This window comes from Simochromis diagramma, unplaced genomic scaffold, assembly GCF_900408965.1.
Source record: "Simochromis diagramma unplaced genomic scaffold, fSimDia1.1 OVJJ01000646.1, whole genome shotgun sequence".
Taxonomy (NCBI): Eukaryota; Metazoa; Chordata; class Actinopteri; order Cichliformes; family Cichlidae; genus Simochromis; species Simochromis diagramma.
In genome coordinates, this window is record NW_024387279.1 from 7,185,477 (window position 1) to 7,205,008 (window position 19,532).

General features: G+C 41.3%; 1 protein-coding gene across 3 annotated transcripts in view; it reads right to left on the reverse strand.

Annotated features, from left to right (window-relative positions):
• Positions 1-18,696, reverse strand: part of LOC120715876 (inter-alpha-trypsin inhibitor heavy chain H3-like) — a 38,232-nt gene extending 19,536 nt beyond the window's left edge. Inside the window, exons 1-14 of one of the 3 annotated variants that reach the window (XM_040003117.1) lie at positions 18,567-18,667; positions 17,885-17,989; positions 17,229-17,765; positions 17,009-17,038; positions 16,732-16,755; positions 14,867-15,021; positions 14,607-14,711; positions 14,331-14,493; positions 13,976-14,086; positions 13,743-13,871; positions 13,524-13,637; positions 13,273-13,441; positions 13,037-13,162; positions 12,734-12,915 (exon numbers count right to left, since the gene is read on the reverse strand). In XM_040003117.1, coding sequence (XP_039859051.1) covers positions 12,734-12,915; positions 13,037-13,162; positions 13,273-13,441; positions 13,524-13,637; positions 13,743-13,871; positions 13,976-14,086; positions 14,331-14,493; positions 14,607-14,711; positions 14,867-15,021; positions 16,732-16,755; positions 17,009-17,038; positions 17,229-17,342 — 1,422 coding nt within the window. In that variant the 5' untranslated portion in view covers positions 17,343-17,765; positions 17,885-17,989; positions 18,567-18,667. Of the gene's footprint in view, positions 1-12,733; positions 12,916-13,036; positions 13,163-13,272; positions 13,442-13,523; positions 13,638-13,742; positions 13,872-13,975; positions 14,087-14,330; positions 14,494-14,606; positions 14,712-14,866; positions 15,022-16,731; positions 16,756-17,008; positions 17,039-17,228; positions 17,766-17,884; positions 17,990-18,566 lie in introns of all 3 variants that reach the window. The other 2 variants (XM_040003119.1, XM_040003118.1) reach the window with 2 other exon arrangements.
• Between the last annotated feature and the right edge of the window lie 836 nt (positions 18,697-19,532).

A 19,532-nucleotide genomic window follows, 5' to 3' on the forward strand; every position in this document is an offset into this window, starting at 1 on the left:
TCCGGTTTTCAAAGTCCCGATTCGATTCAACTTAGCCTCAGACAGTCAGAAATATTATAATTCTGATCATTTATCAGTACTGACTTCATCAGAATTGTGAACATCACAGCAGATGCCTTTGTGTGAAAGTAACTGAGAATAAAACACAGAAAAACATGAAGGAGATTTTCCTGGTCTGGCTTTTTATAGCAGATAACCTTAAAAATATTCTACAATGTTCTGCATATAAAGTTTAAATTTCTTCAGTATTGAACAACAGAAAAAATAGGCTTTCTTGTCCGAGGTCATTTAAGTGAAAAAAGAAAAGAAAAAGACAGCAGCCGACAGCGCTGTAAACAACGGTAGACTGGTGGGTAATAAGCGAATGAATAATACAGAAAACAGAGATTGGAGACGGGAAACTGTTCTTCAGGTACAGAGAGAGATAGAGAGAGAGCTAGCTGTGCATGCATGGTGTGTGATTTTAATAGTCGTGGAAGCAAAACAGCAAAATTCATGACGACATCGATCAAATGTGAAGCGCAGTTTGCTGTTTCTTTTGCTGCTGGCTCGGTGAATTTTGGTTGGAGAGACAAAATCTGCAGCTCAGAATCAGCGCAAAAAGACGTAATCACAGCGTTTGGTCGCATTTGCGACCAAATTGGTCGCACTCTAGAGCCCTGCCTTCTTATTTTACTGCCTAAGGGAAGCATCTATAATGTAAACAAAATAGGTCCGAGCACAGAACCCTGCGGAACTCCATAACGAATCTTTGTTTGTGAAGAGGATTCCCCATTTACATGAACAAATTAGAGTCTATTAGATAGACTTAATTTGAACCACTGCAGTGCAGTACGTTTAATACCTACAGCATACTCTAATCACTGTAATTAAATATGGTCAGCAGTATCAAACACTGCACTGAGACTGAGGTCTAGCAAGACAAACATGGAGATGAGCCCAATGTCAAAGGGCATAAGAAGGTTACTTGTAGCCTTCACTAATGCCATTTCTGTACAGTGATGAGCTCTTAAAGCTGACCAATTTCGCTGCAGATCAGTTTTCATGTTTTTTGACAACTACTATTTCAAGAGTTTTTGAGATGAAAATAAGGTTGGAGATTGGCCTGTAATTTGCTTAGACATTTGAGTCAAGAGATGGCTTTTTGACCAATGGCTTCATTACTGCCAGCTTCAAAGTCTGCGCCTATCAATAGAGATAGCTTGACCATATTTAAGATTGAAGCCTTAATTGATGGTAGGAGTCTTTTAGAAATGGGGTCTAAAAGACACACTGATGGGTTGGAGGAAGTGATTACTGAAGTCAAAAGATCAATTAGAGAGAAAGAGTCTAAATTAATATCAACAGTATTGTAATCGTTTTTATTTGTAAAGAAATTCATGAAGTTATGCCTGGTTACATTTAAAGCAATGGTTTGTTCAACAGAGCTCTGACTCTTTGTCATCCCTTCTAGAGTGCTGAAGAGAAATCTGAGGTTGTTCTTGTTTCTTGCAATCACCCATGAATAGTAAGATATTCTAGGTTTATGGAGAGCTTCTTTTTAAGAGCAACAAACTCTTTTTCCAGGCTAAATGAAGAACTTCTAAATTGGTGTTTAGCCATATTTCTCTCCTCTTCAGTTGGGTATGCATTTGTGAGTTATACTAGGGTGTCAAGTATGTCTGTTTGAGGCCATTTTCAGGGGAGCCACAGTAGTCATATGCTATTAGAATCTAACACCATTAACGAGATAATCAACCTCTGTGACAGTAGAGTTTGGGTAGCTGTTCTGCATTGTGTTGGTTAAGAGTCAGGCATTCAAATGAATTTGAACTGTCTGTTAGTGATGTGTCGGTCGCGAACGAAATGGCTCTTAGAGCCGGATCTTTGACGTGAACGACGCGAGCCGGCTCCTTATCGCGAGCCGTGTTTTTTTTTTTTTGGGTTTTTTTTCCCCCCTCTTTCTCGCACTTTTTTCCGCTTCACTTTGCATACGAGCCTTGTGCTTTGCACTGGGAAGGGGGGGGGGGGGGGGGGGGGGGTTAGTTACACTCGCAGTAGCACAGGAACAGAGCAGGAGGGAGAGAGAGAGAAAGACAGCCAGGGACAACAACATCACATTAGAAAGGTATAGTAATCATCCACAACTATTTTCAGTTGCGGATGATAAAGGATTCAGAAAGTTTATTCATGCAGGCCCATATGACAGAGAATATACATGTTCTTTTTGTTTTCATATTTTAATTTATATTTAATTGTGTTGTAGTTTGTAGTGTTTTGTGTTGTTTCACTTTAAATTTGTAAAAGGAAAAAGCTGAAAATTAAAATAGTTAAAAGTTGAAATGTAAATAGTTGGTTTTTGTATTATATGATTTATTTATTACATTTTATGTGGAGTGAATAAATAAAAGTATATTTACGGTGGCCCCTAGAGACAAAGCACGTACAGATTCCGAAGCACGTACAAACTGCAAAACACGTAAAAACTCAAAACACTGTACAAAACACAACAGAAGTGCTCCAGGATGGTAGGCGCAGTGTTGAGCTTTTGTTACCTAGTGGCTACACAAGCCAGCAAATACCAACGACCGGATTTGGTGTGTGGTAGTAACAGGTAAATGAACTTTTTTTTTTTTTTTTTTTTTTAATTATTTGAATATATATGGCTCGCTTGGAATAACATCTCTGAGCGCAAATTGGATGACATCTTGGGGAGGCTCACTGTGGTCGTGAGTTCTCAGAATGAGCACAAGAATGACAACATCACAGAGCGCAAGTTTAATAACATCATGGCGAAGCTCGCAGCTCTCCAACGACAGATTGAGTGACCAGTGTTGGACTGTTAGAACTGCTTTGAAATTCATATGAGCTGTTCGCACTAAAGTAAAAAACACCATCACTTCATGCGGATACCCTTTCGGCGCCAGCTGCGGTCGCAAGGCTGGAGCCGAACAAAACCACCCTGATAACGACTGTGTTTAGATTGTTCCTTCCCATTCCATGCAAGGCCACCTGGGTTGGCTGGAAATGGTAAATGGCCTGTATTTATATAGCGCTTTACTAGTCCCTAAGGACCCCAAAGCGCTTTACATATCCAGTCATCCACCCATTCACACACAGGTGATGGCAAGCTACATTGTAGCCACAGCCACCCTGGGGCGCACTGACAGAGGCGAGGATGCCAGACACTGGCGCCACCGGGCCCTCTGACCACCACCAGTAGGCAACAGGTGAAGTGTCTTGCCCAAGGACACAACGACCAAGACTGTCCAAGCCGGGGCTCGAACCGGCAACCTTCCGATTACAAGGCGAACGCCCAACTCTTGAGCCACGATCGCCCCCAAGAAGACTGTTTACTTAGCCTAGCAGGGCGAAGGACACTGTCTCAGCTGAACTCTGGACACGCACACACATACATATACACTGATATGCACACACTCATCCCCCCTCTCTTTCCAAACGCCTTCGATGCTTGTTCCCTCCTGGGAACACGGCGGGTCTGAATGGTAGCGCTGGGCAGGATGGCTGCTGCGTTTGCTTCGGATTACTCCTCACCCCCCACCCAACCCTGTGGCTTGTCACGTGTTCCATAATGTTGTGCTGTGGACATTTGTGCTTTTTTCCCCCAATTCAATTCAATTTTATTTATATAGCGCCAAATCACAACAAAAGTCGCCTCAAGGCGCTTCATAGATACAGAGAAAAACCCAACAATCATATGACCCCCTATGAGCAAGCACTCTGGTGACAGTGGAAAGGAAAAACTCCCTTTTAACAGGAAGAAACCTCCGGCAGAACCAGGCTCAGGGAGGGGCGGACCCCAACCGGTCTGCTGCGACCGGTTGGGGTGAGAGAAGGAAGACAGGATAAAAGACATGCTGTGGAAGAGAGACAGAGGTTAATAACAGATATGATTCAATGCAGAGAGGTCTGTTAATACATAGTGAGTGAGAAAGGTGACTGGAAAGGAAAAACTCAATGCATCATGGGAATCCCCCGGCAGCCTACGTCTATTGCAGCATAACTAAGGGAGGATTCAGGGTCACCTGGTCCAGCCCTAACTATATGCTTTAGCAAAAAGGAAAGTTTTAAGCCTAATCTTGAAAGTAGAGATAGTGTCTGTCTCCCGAATCCAAACTGGAAGCTGGTTCCACAGAAGAGGGGCCTGAAAACTGAAGGCTCTCCCTCCCATTCTACTTTTAAATACTCTAGGAACAACAAGTAGGCCTGCAGAGCGAGAGCGAAGTGCTCTAATAGGGTGATATGGTACTACAAGGTCATTAAGATAAGATGGGGCCTGATTATTTAAGACCTTGTATGTGAGGAACAGGATTTTGAATTCAATTCTGGATTTAACAGGAAGCCAATGAAGGGAAGCCAAAACAGGAGAAATCTGCTCTCTCTTTCTAGTCCCTGTCAGTAGTCTTGCTGCAGCATTTTGGATTAGCTGAAGGCTTTTCAGCGAGTTTTTTGGACATCCTGATAATAATGAATTGCAGTAGTCCAGCCTGGAAGTAATAAAAGCATGAACTAGTTTTTCAGCGTCACTCTGAGACAGGATATTTCTAATTTTAGAGATGTTGCGCAAATGAAAGAACGCAGTCTTACATATTTGTTTAATATGTGCGTTGAAGGACGTGTCCTGGTCAAAAATGACTCCAAGGTTCCTCACAGCGTTACTGGAGGCCAAGGTAATGCCATCCAGAGTAAGAATCTGGTTAGATACCATATTTCTAAGCTTTTCAGGGCCGAGTACAATAACCTCAATTTTATCTGAATTAAGAAGCAGAAAGTTAGCGGCCATCCAGGTCTTTATGTCTTTAAGACATTCCTGCAGTTTAACTAATTGGTGTGTGTTATCTGGCTTCATGGATCGATAGAGCTGGGTGTCATCTGCATAGCAGTGAAAATGTATGCTATGTCTTCTAATGATGCTGCCTAAGGGAAGCATGTATAATGTAAACAGAATTGGTCCTAGCACTGAACCCTGTGGAACTCCATAATTAACCTCAGTGTGTGAAGAGGACTCTCCATTTACATGTACAAATTGGAGTCTATTAGATAGATATGATACAAACCACTGCAGTGCAGTACCTGTAATACCTACAGCATGTTCTAATCGCTCTAATAGGATATTATGGTCGACAGTATCGAATGCTGCACTAAGGTCTAGCAGGACAAGCACAGAGATGAGTCCACTGTCAGAGGCCATAAGAAGATCATTTGTAAACCTTCACTAAAACTGTTTCTGTGCTGTGATGAGCTCTGAAACCTGACTGAAACTCTTCAAATAAACCATTCCTCTGCAGATGATCTGTTAGCTGTTTGACAACTACTCTTTCAAGGATTTTTGATATGAAAGGAAGGTTGGAGATTGGCCTATAATTAGCTAAGACTGCTGGGTCTAGAGATGGCTTTTTGAGTAAAGGTTTAACTACAGCCACCTTGAAGGCCTGTGGTACATAGGTTGATCATATTTAAGATCGAAGAATTAATTAATGGCAGGACTTCTTTGAGCAGTTTTGTAGGAATGGGGTCTAAAAGACACATTGATGGTTTGGAGGAAGTAATTATTGAAGTTAACTCAGAAAGATCAACTGGAGAAAAAGAGTCTAACTTAACATCAATGGTACTAAGAGTAGCTGTAGATAATATTACATCTGTGGGATGATTATTGGTAATTTTTTCTCTAATGATAATTTTATTTGTGAAGAAGTTCATGAAGTCATTACTAGTTAACGTTAAAGGGATGTGTTATGTATTTAGTAAAATCAGTTTATAGTTTGTGGTACTACTTTCTGTTACAAAGTAGAGAACACAAAGTGTGGTGTATGTGCGCATTGATATGCCTGCGCCTTTCCTTAGACTGTTTATTAAAGTAAATCACTACAACTAAAGAAGGCGTCGTTACTTACCAGTTAAGTTATAAGAGAGGATATAACAGACTGGCGACGAGGATTAAAACGGATCCCCGATGTGCATTGGACGACAGAGAGGGGGAAATCCTTGTGAAAGTGGCCAAAGAGACACGAAAAAGGTTAGGGCCAAAACAACTAACCCTCCGTGTGGATGCTAGCTCACCTGCCTGGCTAAAGAGAGGACGTGAGTAACATCAATTCTTTTAAGTGAAGGACGCTTATAAAAATACCGAGAAAATGTCAGGAGGCGTTGGACAAATGGACGTTTTTGATAGTGGCACAGAGGATTGGACAACATATGTGGAGAGAGTTGAACAGTATTGTCGGGCTAACAAAGTAGAAGATGAGAGGAAAGTTGCTGTGTTACTGAGTGTGATGGGAGCGAAAACATACAACTTGTTGCGCAGCCTCATCACACCGACCAAACCAGCTGACAAAAGTTTCAAGGAGATCACAGAAGTGCTCCAAAAACATTTCCAACCGAAGCCACTGGTTATAGCCGAACGTTTCCGATTTCATAAACGAAATCAACTAAAGAATGAGTCCACATCGGAGTACATCGCGGAACTCCGGCGGCTGTCGGAACACTGTCAGTTCGGGGAGGGGCTGTCAGATGCGCTGAGAGACCGTTTCGTCTGCGGCATGAACAATGAAGGCACACAGAAACGACTTCTCACAGAGGATAACCTCACTTTGCACCGTGCATTAGAGATAGCGATATCGATGGAGACAGCAGCAAAAGATGCCGGAGAGCTTCAGGGAAAAGGCACGGAGCCATGTTCTGTAAATAAAATACATCCGCAGCGCAATAACAAATTACCGATGTGCTTCAGATGCGGCAAAAAGTCACATGACGCTGCTAATTGCTGGTTTAAAGAGAAAGAATGCCTGCAATGTAACAAAAAGGGGCATATACAGAAAATGTGTAAATCAAAGCAGTATGATAAAAAGAAAAACAAAATGTGGAAAAGAGACAGAAAGCTGCATGAAGTAAACGAGTCAGAGCCAACTGATTCTGAGGAGGATTTGGCATGCCTGGAACTGTACACAATGCAAGAGAAAGATAATGATGCAATATGGCTCACACCTAAAATACAAGGGATTGAGTTACAGATGGAACTGGACACTGGGTCTGCTCTCTCCCTGATTTCATATGAAGATTACAGGAACAAATTCCCCAATCTGAAACTGAAGCACACCTCAGTGAAACTGAAAACGTACACAGGTGAAAGAATAACTCCTCTGGGAAAACTAAAAGTGAAAGTGGAATATGAGAAAAAGAAATGCAACCTGGAACTTTATGTTCTGAAAAATGGAGGTGTGCCATTATTTGGGCGTGACTGGTTGAAACACATCCACCTCAACTGGAAAGAAATGAAGTCAATGAGACTAGAACGAGGCCTGAGTGCAAATTCTGTAGATGAAAGACTGAAACAGATCCTTAATAACCATGCCCAGGTGTTCAAAGATGGAATCGGCACCCTGAAAAATATTAAAGCACAGATCATACTAGAGGACAATGCAAAACCAAGATTCCACAAGGCACGCCCTGTACCTTATGCTTTACGCCCTAAAGTTGAAGCAGAGCTCCAACGCTTGGAAGAGCAAGGAATACTCACCAAGGTGGAATGGTCAGATTGGGCTACACCAATAGTATCAGTAAGCAAGAAAGCAAGTGACAGTGTGCGGATCTGTGGTGATTTTAAGGTTTCAGTGAACCCAGTTCTCCGCATAGATCAGTACCCACTTCCACGGATAGAAGACATATTCACAGCAGTAGCAGGTGGCAAACACTTTTCAAAAATTGACCTTGCCCAGGCTTATCTCCAGATGGAAGTAGAAGAGACATCCAGGAAATATCTGGTAATAAACACTCACAAAGGCCTATATCAGTACAACAGACTGGTATTTGGTATCGCCAGTGCCCCAGCAGTATGGCAACGTGCCATGGATCAGGTCCTACAAGGCATTCCAGGAACACAGTGTTTTCTGGATGACATAATCGTCACTGGTGTTGATGAGGAGACTCATCTGGCTAACCTAACAGCAGTCCTGGCCAGGCTAGAAAAATATGGACTGAGAGCAAACAAAAACAAATGTGAGTTCTTTAAGGATGCCATTGAGTATTGTGGACACAAGATCGACAGACATGGGCTCCACAAAACCAAGGACAAAGTTGAAGCAGTCCTGAAGGCACCAGAACCTAAAAATGTGAGTCAACTGCGCTCTTTCTTGGGCTTAATTAATTATTACCACAAGTTTCTACCAAACCTTTCAACAGTCCTGCACCCGCTGAACTCTCTGCTGCAACAAAATGTCAAATGGAAATGGACAAAAAACTGTGAAGAGGCATTTAATGGCGCTAAGCAGCTCATTACATCAGAGGAGGTTCTGACACACTTTGACTCCAATCTACCACTTCGCCTCGCCTGTGATGCCTCACCATATGGCATTGGTGCTGTGCTATCTCACAAAATGCCTGATGGATCGGAACGCCCAGTTGCCTTTGCTTCAAGGTCCCTAAATGCAGCCGAACGCAACTATGCACAGATAGACAGAGAAGCACTCAGTCTAGTGTGGGGCGTGAAGAAGTTTAATCAGTATTTATATGGTCGACACTTCACCCTGATCACAGACCACCGACCGCTGGTGTCCATCTTTAACCCTCAGAAAGGTATTCCAACCATGGCTGCGGCACGCTTGCAGCGATGGGCTTTGTTCCTAGGTGCACACACCTACACCATTGAGTTCAAAGGGACAAAGTTACATGGAAATGCAGATGGACTTTCACGTCTTCCACACATGCAACCCACTGAAGAACTGACTGATCCAGCTACTGTGTTTCACGTTACACAAATGGAACCCCTACCTGTCACAAGTGCTCAGGTGAAAGAGAAACGAGCCGAGACACAATCTTGTCCAAAGTATACGATTTTACTGTGAATGGTTGGCCGTCCTGCACTGACACTCAGTTCTCTGCGTACTCCACCCGCAAAGACCAACTATCCGTTTGCCAAGGATGTGTTATGTGGGGAACTCGTGTCATTCTGCCACCCAAACTACGTACAACGGTACTGGACTCACTGCACAATGGACATTTAGGTGTGGTTAAGATGAAATCTCTTGCTAGAAGCTATGTTTGGTGGCCAGGCCTTGACTGTGAAATAGAGAACATGGCAAAATCCTGCACTGGTTGTCAGCAGACGCTGCGTCAACCTCAAACAGCACCTGTACACGCGTGGGAGTGGCCATCCGCTCCATGGCAACGCATCCATGTAGACTATGCTGGCCCATTTATGGACCAAATGTTCCTAGTTGTGGTTGATGCTCACTCAAAATGGCCAGAAATCTTCCCCGTAAAGCAAGCAACAGCTGCCAGCACAATCAATAGCCTTCGGTCACTGTTTGCACGCACAGGTCTGCCACAACAGCTCGTAAGTGACAATGGTCGTCAGTTTACTGGAGAGGAGTTCCAGTGTTTCCTTCGGAGTAACGGCATACGACATATCACTTCAGCTCCCCATCATCCTGCAACAAATGGACAAGCCGAACGGTTCATCCAGTCCTTCAAGCGGTCAATGAAAGCCAGTCGCACAGAGGGGAAGCCGCTACAACAGAAAATAGACAATTTCTTACTGGCTTACAGGAACGCCACTCATGCAACAACTGGACACACACCTGCAATGCTCTTCATGGGACGGAATCTGAGATCACGTCTAGATTTGCTGAAACCAGACATTCGCAAGAATGTCCAAGACAAACAGTCTTCCATGGTGGAAGCAACAAGAAACAAAACTAGATTCTTCAATGTTGGACAAAAAGTTCTCGCCAGGGACTACAGAGACCCAAGTCAGAAATGGCAGCCTGGCACGATTCTGTCACGGACCGGACCACTGACATACACTGTAAATGTTGGAGCCAACTTAGTCTGGCGTAGACATGTTGATCAGATTGTAGATGCGGAAAGTCGCATGGTTCCACAGCAACCTGAGAGCACATCTACACCTCAAGATTCAGAAGAGTTTGCCCTCGCTTCACCACCTGAGGTTCAGGATTTACGTGAAACTACCAATGCTCAAACACCTGAACTTCCCACACAGAGCACTATGGAGTCTGACCAAACAGGCAGACGGTACCCTGAGAGAAATCGGAGAGCACCTCAGAGACTGAACTTATAGGTTTCGAGTTAATTTTGTAGGAAAGCAGTTCAAATGTTTAAGAGGAAACAACCTACCTCCATGTTGTAAATCACTGAGTAGGTGTCATATTTCAGTTCAAGTTAAATTATTGGTTTACAGCATTTATCTGAAAATATTTTGATTGTTTGGTACCTATTGTGTTCATCAAAGTTGGATGGGAGGAACTGTTATGTATTTAGTAAAATCAGTTTATAGTTTGTGGTACTACTTTCTGTTACAAAGTAGAGAACACAAAGTGTGGTGTATGTGCGCATTGATATGCCTGCGCCTTTCCTTAGACTGTTTATTAAAGTAAATCACTACAACTAAAGAAGGCGTCGTTACTTACCAGTTAAGTTATAAGAGAGGATATAACAGGATGGTTGGCTCAAAAGAGCTCTGACTGTTTGTCAGCCTGGCTACAGTGCTGAAGAGAAACCTGGGGTTGTTCTTATTTTCTTCAATCAGTGACGAATAGTAAGATGTTCTGGCTTTGCGGAGGGCTTTCTTATAAAGCAGCAAACTATTTCTCCAGGCTAAATGATGATCCTCTAAATTTGTGACACGCCATTTCCTCTCCAGCTTATGAGTCATCTGCTTTAGGGTACGTATTTGAGAATTATACCACGGAGTCAGGTACTTCTGATTAGAGACCTTAGTTTTCACAGGAGCTACAGTATCCAGAGTCGTACGTAGTGAGGAGGTAAAATTATTAACAAGATAATCGACCTCTGTTGGAGTAGCGTTCAGATAGCTGCTCTGCTCTGTGTTGGTACAGGGCATTGAAGATGATAACAGTGGGTGGATTATATTCTTAAACTTAGTTACAGCGCTTTCAGAAAGACATCTACTGTGATAAAGTCTACTCTCCACTGCTGTGTAATCAATTATTGTAAATGTAAATGTTATCAGGAAATGATCAGACAGGAGAGGGTTTTCAGGAAACACTGTTAAATGTTCAGTTTCTATGCCATATGTTAAAACAAGATCTAGAGTGTGATTAAAGTGGTGGGTGGGTTCTTTTACATTGAGAGAAGCCAATTGAGTCTAATAACAGATTAAATGCCATGTTGAGGCTGTCATTTTTAGCATCTACATGGATGTTAAAATCACCCACAATAATTATTTTATCTGAGCTCAGAACTAAATTAGATATAAAGTCTGAGAAATCAGACAGAAACTCTGTGTAAGGCCCAGGTGGACGATAGATGATAACAAGTAAGACTGGTTTCTGAGTTTTACAGCTGGGGTGGACAAAGCTAAGCATCAGGCATCAAATGAATTAAAAGTCTGTCTTGGTCTTTCATTAATTAATAGGGTGGTGTGAAAAATTGCTGCCACACCGCCCCCTCGGCCTGTGCTTCGAGATTTCTGGTAGTTAGAATGACTCGGGGGGGGGGGGGGTTGATTCATTTAAACTAACATAATCATCTTGCTGCAACCAGGTTTCTGTAAGGCAGAGTAAATCAATTTGTTGATCAATTATTAAGTCACTTGGAGGAGAGAGACCTAATATTTAATAATCTACATTTCACTGTTTTACTCTTTGGTTCAGATGTGGATACGTTATTGTTCTTTCTTTGTAATTGTTTATGTTTAAGTTGTTTGTTGCTGGTTTTTAGTTTGTTTTTTGTCTTTTTGGAAGCTGACACAGTCTCTATGGAGATGGGTTTTTGGGGGGGTAGCAGGAGGAGAGAAGCTGCAGAGAGGCGTGTAAGACTGCAACTCTGCTTCCTGGTCCCTTGTGAAGAGGAGTTTTTTTGTTTCCTGTTCTCATGCTGTCCTCCCAGGAGCCCAGCATGAGTGGAGGTCTCTTTTTTTCCCTCTTGTACTTTCCCATTGTAGTGTATATTTCAGTGTTTTTTCTGTAACGCTACCGATCTCCGACCTGTATCCCCATGTGATGCTATTTCACAGCAGGGCAACCTGCACGTGGCGAATAAAGCCTTGATTGATTGATTGATTGACTGATTGATATGAGTGCTTGTGTATAAATACACAAACAATACACATATGCTTTCAATTGTGTAATTTAAGTGATCTAGATAGCTCTGTTTTGAAAGTTCAGTTAATGCTAGAAATGCGCATTAGAATTTGTATGCGCTTTTTGGAGTTTGTACGTGTTTTGTCTCTAGGGGCCACCGCATATATTTATATATAAACATATATAAATAAACCCACTTTTTTTATATTAGTAATTCCTTTTGTGCATAATTTTATATTATTGTTAATAATAAATTAATTAAAGCAACAAAACAACCTGAAGAGCCGGTTCGGAGCTGAAAGAGCCGACTCTTTTTAGTGAGTCAAGCCAAAAGAGCCAGTTCTCTAAAAAGAGCCGGAAATCCCATCACTACTGCTGCTCTGTACAAGCTGCTGGGGGGCTGTTAATGATGGCCAAGCTATCGTTGCCCACATGGACTACAGGGCTCTGGCTAGCTGCAGGATTTTCAAGGGTCTGGAGCTGGGACTCCAACTCAGTGATTCTGGTTTCCAAAGCTACAAACAGGCTGCATTTATTATAATTATAATTTGCAGGTGATTTAGCAGAAAGTATGCTTGGATAAAGCATACGAGGTTACACTGTGGAAGAAGTTATTATCTAAAGGTTTCTAAATAAGGGAGCTACACAGATTAGTGTGGAAGAGGAACTCGCACCTGGAGCTGAGCAGCAGCATCTGAAGCTTCAAAGATTCTGCGGGCCAGGCCTTTGTTTTGTCTGCTCATCACATCCAGGAAGGAGTAATCCACATCATTTCCAAATCCAAGACAGTACAGAGACATTTTTCCCCCAATAGCTGTACGCACATTCTCCTGGATCTTGCCAGTGTTGCTCTCTCCTACAAATGCATGCATGCAAAACATAAAGAAAAAAAAATGCTAAACGCAATGTAATGTTAAATGTTAAATGCTGAACAAACATAATCTAGCCTACGGTATGTTTGCACTCTACATACTTACCCTCATTTGGCATTCCATCAGTCAGTAATATAATCATATCTGCACTTCTCTCTGGTAGCCTCTCCATCTGTCTGTCTCTGACCAGCATGTTTACAGCGGTCAACACTGCATCATTAATATTGGTTGCTAAAAGAAAAACACAATTCATGTTTTAAAATGCATAAACTATTAATGTTTTTGTGCTGTTAGGTGTTTGGTTTTTTTGTTTTGTTTACTTGTTTTTTTGTATTTATTACCTCCTCTGCTACGCATTCTTCTGATGTAATTCATGGCTTCAGCTATGTTTTCCTTTGTTGCTTTGGTAAGTGAATCCTTCCAGGTTTCAATAACAGAATCAAACAGGATGATGGCAAAGTGGTCGTCTTCATGGACTTGTTGAAGAATGGCCAGCATAGCTTCTTTTGTCTACAAAGAGTCAGAGAATGACGTGTGTCCACGTGAACTTTGACATATTAGAAGCACATCAGGGGTCAGAACGACTTCTTACCTGCTCCATCTTTCTTCCACTCATTGATCCACTTGTGTCAATTACAAAGACCACATTCTTTGGGAGTTTAGGTAATTCAGGAGCAAAGAAGTGCACAAAGTATCCATTTACAATCTGAAGAAGAGACAGATTCCAAAAAGTAATGAATTTTAAAACAATGGTGTAAAAAATAAAATTGATTAAATTTGATCTTATTCAGTACTTGAAGCTTTCACTGACCTGTATGTCCCCAAGGTTCTTCTCTCGCTTCACATCATAGCTGACAATAAAATCTCCATCAATAAGTGTTCCATCACAACCTGGACACTTCCTCTGCTGCTCCATGGTTGGTGAGAAGGAGATATGCGCCTGAAAAGGGAATAATACATACACAATTATGATCCCAACTGAGATTCAACCGTGCAATAAAATGCAGCACAATAATCAGAAGGTTTATTATTGTATGAAGGTACCTTTCTGTCTGTGACAGTTTTCTCCACCAGAGGGAGCAGCTCATTCGAGAGGAAGGTTGCATGGGCGTCAACATAAGAAATGCCCTGAGGCTCATAGATGTTTGTCACAATCTGTTTCCACAAAGGCAAACATGGAGACAGGAGATCATTTCTAATGTAAATCAGGAAATCACCCTATGAGGGTTAAAATGTCTTAATGCATGCTCAATCATCCAGGTAAGGAAATCCCAAAAAGTTGATTTGTGGATTCTGTTCATGTGGATGTAACTGTTTTCAGTGCAAGAAACATTTTGTCACTCATCCAAGTCACTTCATCAGTCTCAGCTGACTGCATGTTTGTGCAACCTGGATTCACCTGAAAGTCCTGAACCAGTGTTTTGGGTTTGACTCTGGTCAAAAGCTCATATCGGCCCAGTTTCCTCTGAAGGAGCTCCTCATATGTCAGGACAAAGGTCACGTTGCTTTCAGCTGCAATATTGACAGAGACTGAAAACTTCTCCATCTTTCTCCCAGAAGCCCTGGAAAAAAGCCAAAAAACAAAATAACAACAACAAAAATGTCGCAGAGATATCTGAGAGCTGTTCCGGTGAATTTAGACGATCTGTGTTTCTGGTTCATCTGGACGACTCACTTGACGAGTCCAGCAGTCTGTCCAGAGGAAACAGCCTTCTCGTACTGTTTCTTAGCTTTCTCTTTCTCCTTCACCTCTCCAACATACACCTGACCCTCAATTTCCCTGTGGATGAGGCACAAAGATGGAGATAGACATGAGGGATGTAAAGCACATAAACTGACTACATGATAGTGAGAAATTCAGCTTTGGAGCAAAGTTGTGAAATGAAGGACTGTCCTATAAAACTGTCAGAATGATTAGAGAAGAAACAGACTAACATGCTGAAGTTTGTGATGAAAGCAGTCTTGGGCAGCTCCACTTCAAAAAAGATTTCCTGTGACGAGTTTGCTTTGTTGAACGCCTTGGAGGTCATGACAGTGTGGGCAAAACGAGAGGTCACAGTGCAGTCCACTGTCACACTGTGCACCTCCACCTGAGACAGAGAGACAGAAGAAAATGTAAGAAGATAAAAATGGGTTTCTCTCTATGAATCTGATTTTTTAATCTGAATTAAATCAACTATCTCACATGTGTAATGAATCAGCATATAAGAAAAGAGCTGCCCTTTTATTTTCTGTTTAAAAACACAATTGTTACTCTGCTCAGATCTTCACACCAGCAGCAGGTGTTGCATAAATGTACAATTTATAATCTCTTGACACTTTTTTTAAAATACTCCTTGTTTGTATCACATCACTAAACTGAGCTGAGAGTATTTTACAAATTTTACCTGTGTGCTGTTCATCTGGATGGACTAGCTTAATATGTCCACCTGCTGTTTAAAGGAGTTTGCGTTCTCCTTTCATGATGCAGCATTGTTTGTTTGGGGGGATTTGTTTTTTGCCTCACTGACCTTTGGTAACTCACATATTCCTATTTGTTTATACGTTAATGATCTCTAGTTTATATCAAGTGTAGTGTTTGAATTTAAAAAGCCTTTCAAAGTAATGAGAGGTAGGGCTGTTCGATATAACGATACATATCGGATGACGATATAAAAACGTCTATCGTTTCATTTTACGCTATAGTTTATTTTCGTGGTGTTGCAAAATAAACTGTTGACGGCAATAATTTTTCATCGTTCTGATGGTCACTTTAGTCAGTGGCGTGTCAAGAAAATTTTTGTTGGGGGGGCCAGGTATGGGCACAGATTTGGAGAAGGGTGGCAGATGTAATTGGCAGATAATGTTAAAAACAATTCTACCAACCGTTAACCATAATTCAATAACCCTATAAACCTAATAACCAAATGCGCTTTTAACGCTTATTAGAATGAGTTTTTAACCACTACGGTTTTTAGATACTGCGTTGATAAAGTACAAGAGATACAATCAGTGCTTTGTCAGTGTTTATTCAGCATTCAAGGACAGCAATATTTGCATAGTATTTTTACTGACATATAGTGCACATATGTTTTGGGCAAAAACATTATTGAATATTAAAATACGAACATTTTTAACATACAACTGGCAAATTAGCCAATGTAAAACTTTATCTGCCTATTAAAAAAGAAGATAATCTTCTCACAAACTGGTGTTTGATTTTGAAACAGGAAAAAAGTGGGGAAAAAACTGAAAAGACTAACATTTGTAACATTTGAACAGGCTTTTCCCCGCAGCACGCCGTCTAATAAATACAAAGAAAACAGCGGCCGTTACAACTTATGTCTAAAAATGTATAGTTTCATGCATCGGTTAAAACACTCGACTCCAGGTAAAGGACGGGCAGCTGGAAATGCTTCACGCAAGTCGAGCTGCCCGAGATTCACAGAATTTACAGAAAATGTTAAATTTTTGTGATTTATATCGTTATGGGACGATAGAATTCTTATATCGGGATATGAGATTTTGGTCATATCGCACAGCCCTAACGAGAGACTGTTATAGTGAGTTTGCCCATTTGGAGGAAAGTAATAGAAGACAGGACAAATCTTTGCAGATTAATCAGCAGCTCGGACACTACACTTTGATCACACAGTTTTTTTGGCAGCCATCACTTCAGGTCCCTGTGAGCTTATCCACACATCCCATCGAGAACAACAAGCAGGTTTCTCTCCATGAATCTGATCTGTTAATCTGAATTAAATCAATTATCTCTCATCACCATTATCATCACCAGGAATATGAATGGATACATTTCTTACCATTGCTTCATTTGTACTTCTTTTCTGTAAGAAAAAAGGGCGACAGATTCAGTTCACACATAGTCTCTTTGTCTTAGTGAAAACACCTCATTAGGTTTAAATCACTGTTAAACTGCAGTTTCTAGTACTGCATCATATCAGCTCAACTTCATAACACAGATCACACCATTTTTTAAGACATATCTACTGGTAAACTGACAAATACATAAATATACGATGGAAATGTAGATCTTAGTGCTGCCTTGTTATTTTTTAATGTGAATCGTTTGCCAAGTACCTGCAGTGATCTGGCAGCTCCTCTTCTTTTCTGAAATACACACACAGGATATTATGGAGAATACATGAAGTAAGTTTTAAGCAAAAACTCAGACAGTTTGTGATTAAGTTTTGCATTGTTGTTTTAAATTAAATTACAGGACTACTTTCTGAGGACAATGCTGTCAAAATCATACCAAAATGTTATTTCAGTTTCATATCACAAAAGTGTTTGACGTTACCTGTATGGCTTCATCGTGCCTGGAGATGACCAGAGCTCCTGAGGCTGAGCTGCTCAGCCAGAGGCAGGCGCAGCCCCACAGCAGCAGCAGGCGAACACCCAACAGTCCAGACATGACCAAACTCTGACTGAACACTGGCTGACTTCAGTGCAGAGCAAAACTCTCAGTGTCCTGTGGGAGGGACACGTATCTGTGTGTTTTCCTATATTGACCAGCTGCCCTGAGCTCAATGTCCAGGAGGCTGTGAGGTGCTGTGAACCACAAAGATAATATTTGCTAGTTTGTGGAAGTTTGAGAGAGTGAATCCAATCGACACTTATTTAAACACTTAGCAAAGTGGCAATAAAATCGACACCCATGGTTTCAAGATCAAGAAAGAAATCTGAAAAAGTTGGTTCTGTTCATCTGGACGTAACGTTTTCAGTGGGAGAAACGTTTCATCACTCATCCAAGTGACTTCTTCAGTCTCAGCTGACTGCAGGCTTCCCCAACCATATTGACAGAGACTGAAAACTACAGGGCTTTCTTCCAGAAACCCTGTAAACAAATAAAAACAAATAAAAAAAGTAAAAACACAACAACAACAAGACTATCACACATTAACAGCTCCAGTTAATTTGTACAATCTGTCTTTCTGGTTCATCTGGACGACTCACTTGACGAGTCCAGCAGTCTGTCCAGAGGAAACAGCCTTCTCCTACTGTTTCTTAGCTTTCTCTTTCTCCTTCACCTCTCCAACATACACCTGACCCTCGATTTCCCTGTGAGGCACAAAGATGGAGATAGACATGAGGGATGTAAAGCACATAAACTGACTGCATGATAGTGAGAAATTCAGCTTTGGAGCACAGTTGTGAAATGATGGACTGTCCTATAAAAACTGTCAGAATGATTAGAGAGGAAACAGACCAATGTTGTGCCCTAAAACAGGGGAAATAGTGAGGAGAAGTGAAAGAATGGCACGGACACGCAGCTCTCACTCTCACGCGTCTGTATATAGTGACAATACTTTACATAACATTAACGGACAAAAACATATTTTTAACTTGCAGATGTTAGCTGACACAGTCACTAACTTCCCACAGCAATGAAATAATACTTTAAGTACTGCATGTCGTTCAGTAGTTAACTTTTACAGACAGTAACAGAAAAAATCTTCACACAATATGGCGGGGTAATTGCGAAAACAAGCATACACAACAACAGAGGTTAACTGGAACTTTTCAGCAAAAACAGTCCGCAATTCACATCTTCCGCTACAACGAACAATGATAATGGGCTAATAAGCAACAGTAACACATGCTGCCACGTTTATACAGATCTGTAAGGGAAACTTACTTTAAACAGGGGAAATAGTGAGGAGAGCCAGATCTTTGAAGTGAGCGACGCGAAACCGCTCCCAATGGATTTTTATTTTTTTTTATTTTTCTCACGCTCTCTCTCGCACTTTTTTCCGCTTCTTCTTCTTCTTCTTTTACGTATTATTGGCGGTTGGCAAACAACTGCATAGTGCATTACCGACACCACTGGTATGGAGTGTGGACAGAAATCACGCTAAAAAACAAAATAAAATAAAAACAAACAAACAAACAAAAAACCCCACTTCATATCCTCCCAAACAACCTTCCTTCTCTCAAAACCTGAAACAATGCCTGATAACATTTATCCCCCGACTCCTTCTGCAGTAACCCTACAAGGCAAGGCAAGGCAAGGCAAGTTTATTTGTATAGCACAATTCAACAACAAGGTGGTTCAAAGTGCTTTACAGAGACATTAGAAACAAAAACAAATAAAAAGCATGATTTAAAATTGATTAAAACAAGCAAACAAACAAACTAATTAACAAACAAACAAAACAGTATATAAAATCAAAACAGATAAAATCAGAACAGTAGATAAAATCAGTAGTTAAATGTAAGTTTTGAAATTTAAGCTTAAAAGTGTGGATTTGGTGTTTTATTCAAATGCAGCTGAGAATAGGTGAGTCTTCAACCTGGATTTAAATAAACTGAGTGTTTCAGCTGATCTGAGGCTTTCTGGGAGTTTGTTCCAGATATAAGGAGCATAAAAGCTGAATGCAGCTTCTCCGTGTCTGGTTCTGACTCTGGGAACTGATAAAAGACCGGATCCAGATGACCTGAGGGATCTGGAAGGTTCATACTGGGTCAGGAGGTCACTGATGTATTTTGGTCCTAAACCATTCAGAGCTTTATAGACCAGCATCAGAACTTTAAAGTCTATCCTCTGACGGACAGGCAGCCAGTGTAAAGACCTCAGAGCTGGACTGATGTGGTCCACTTTTTT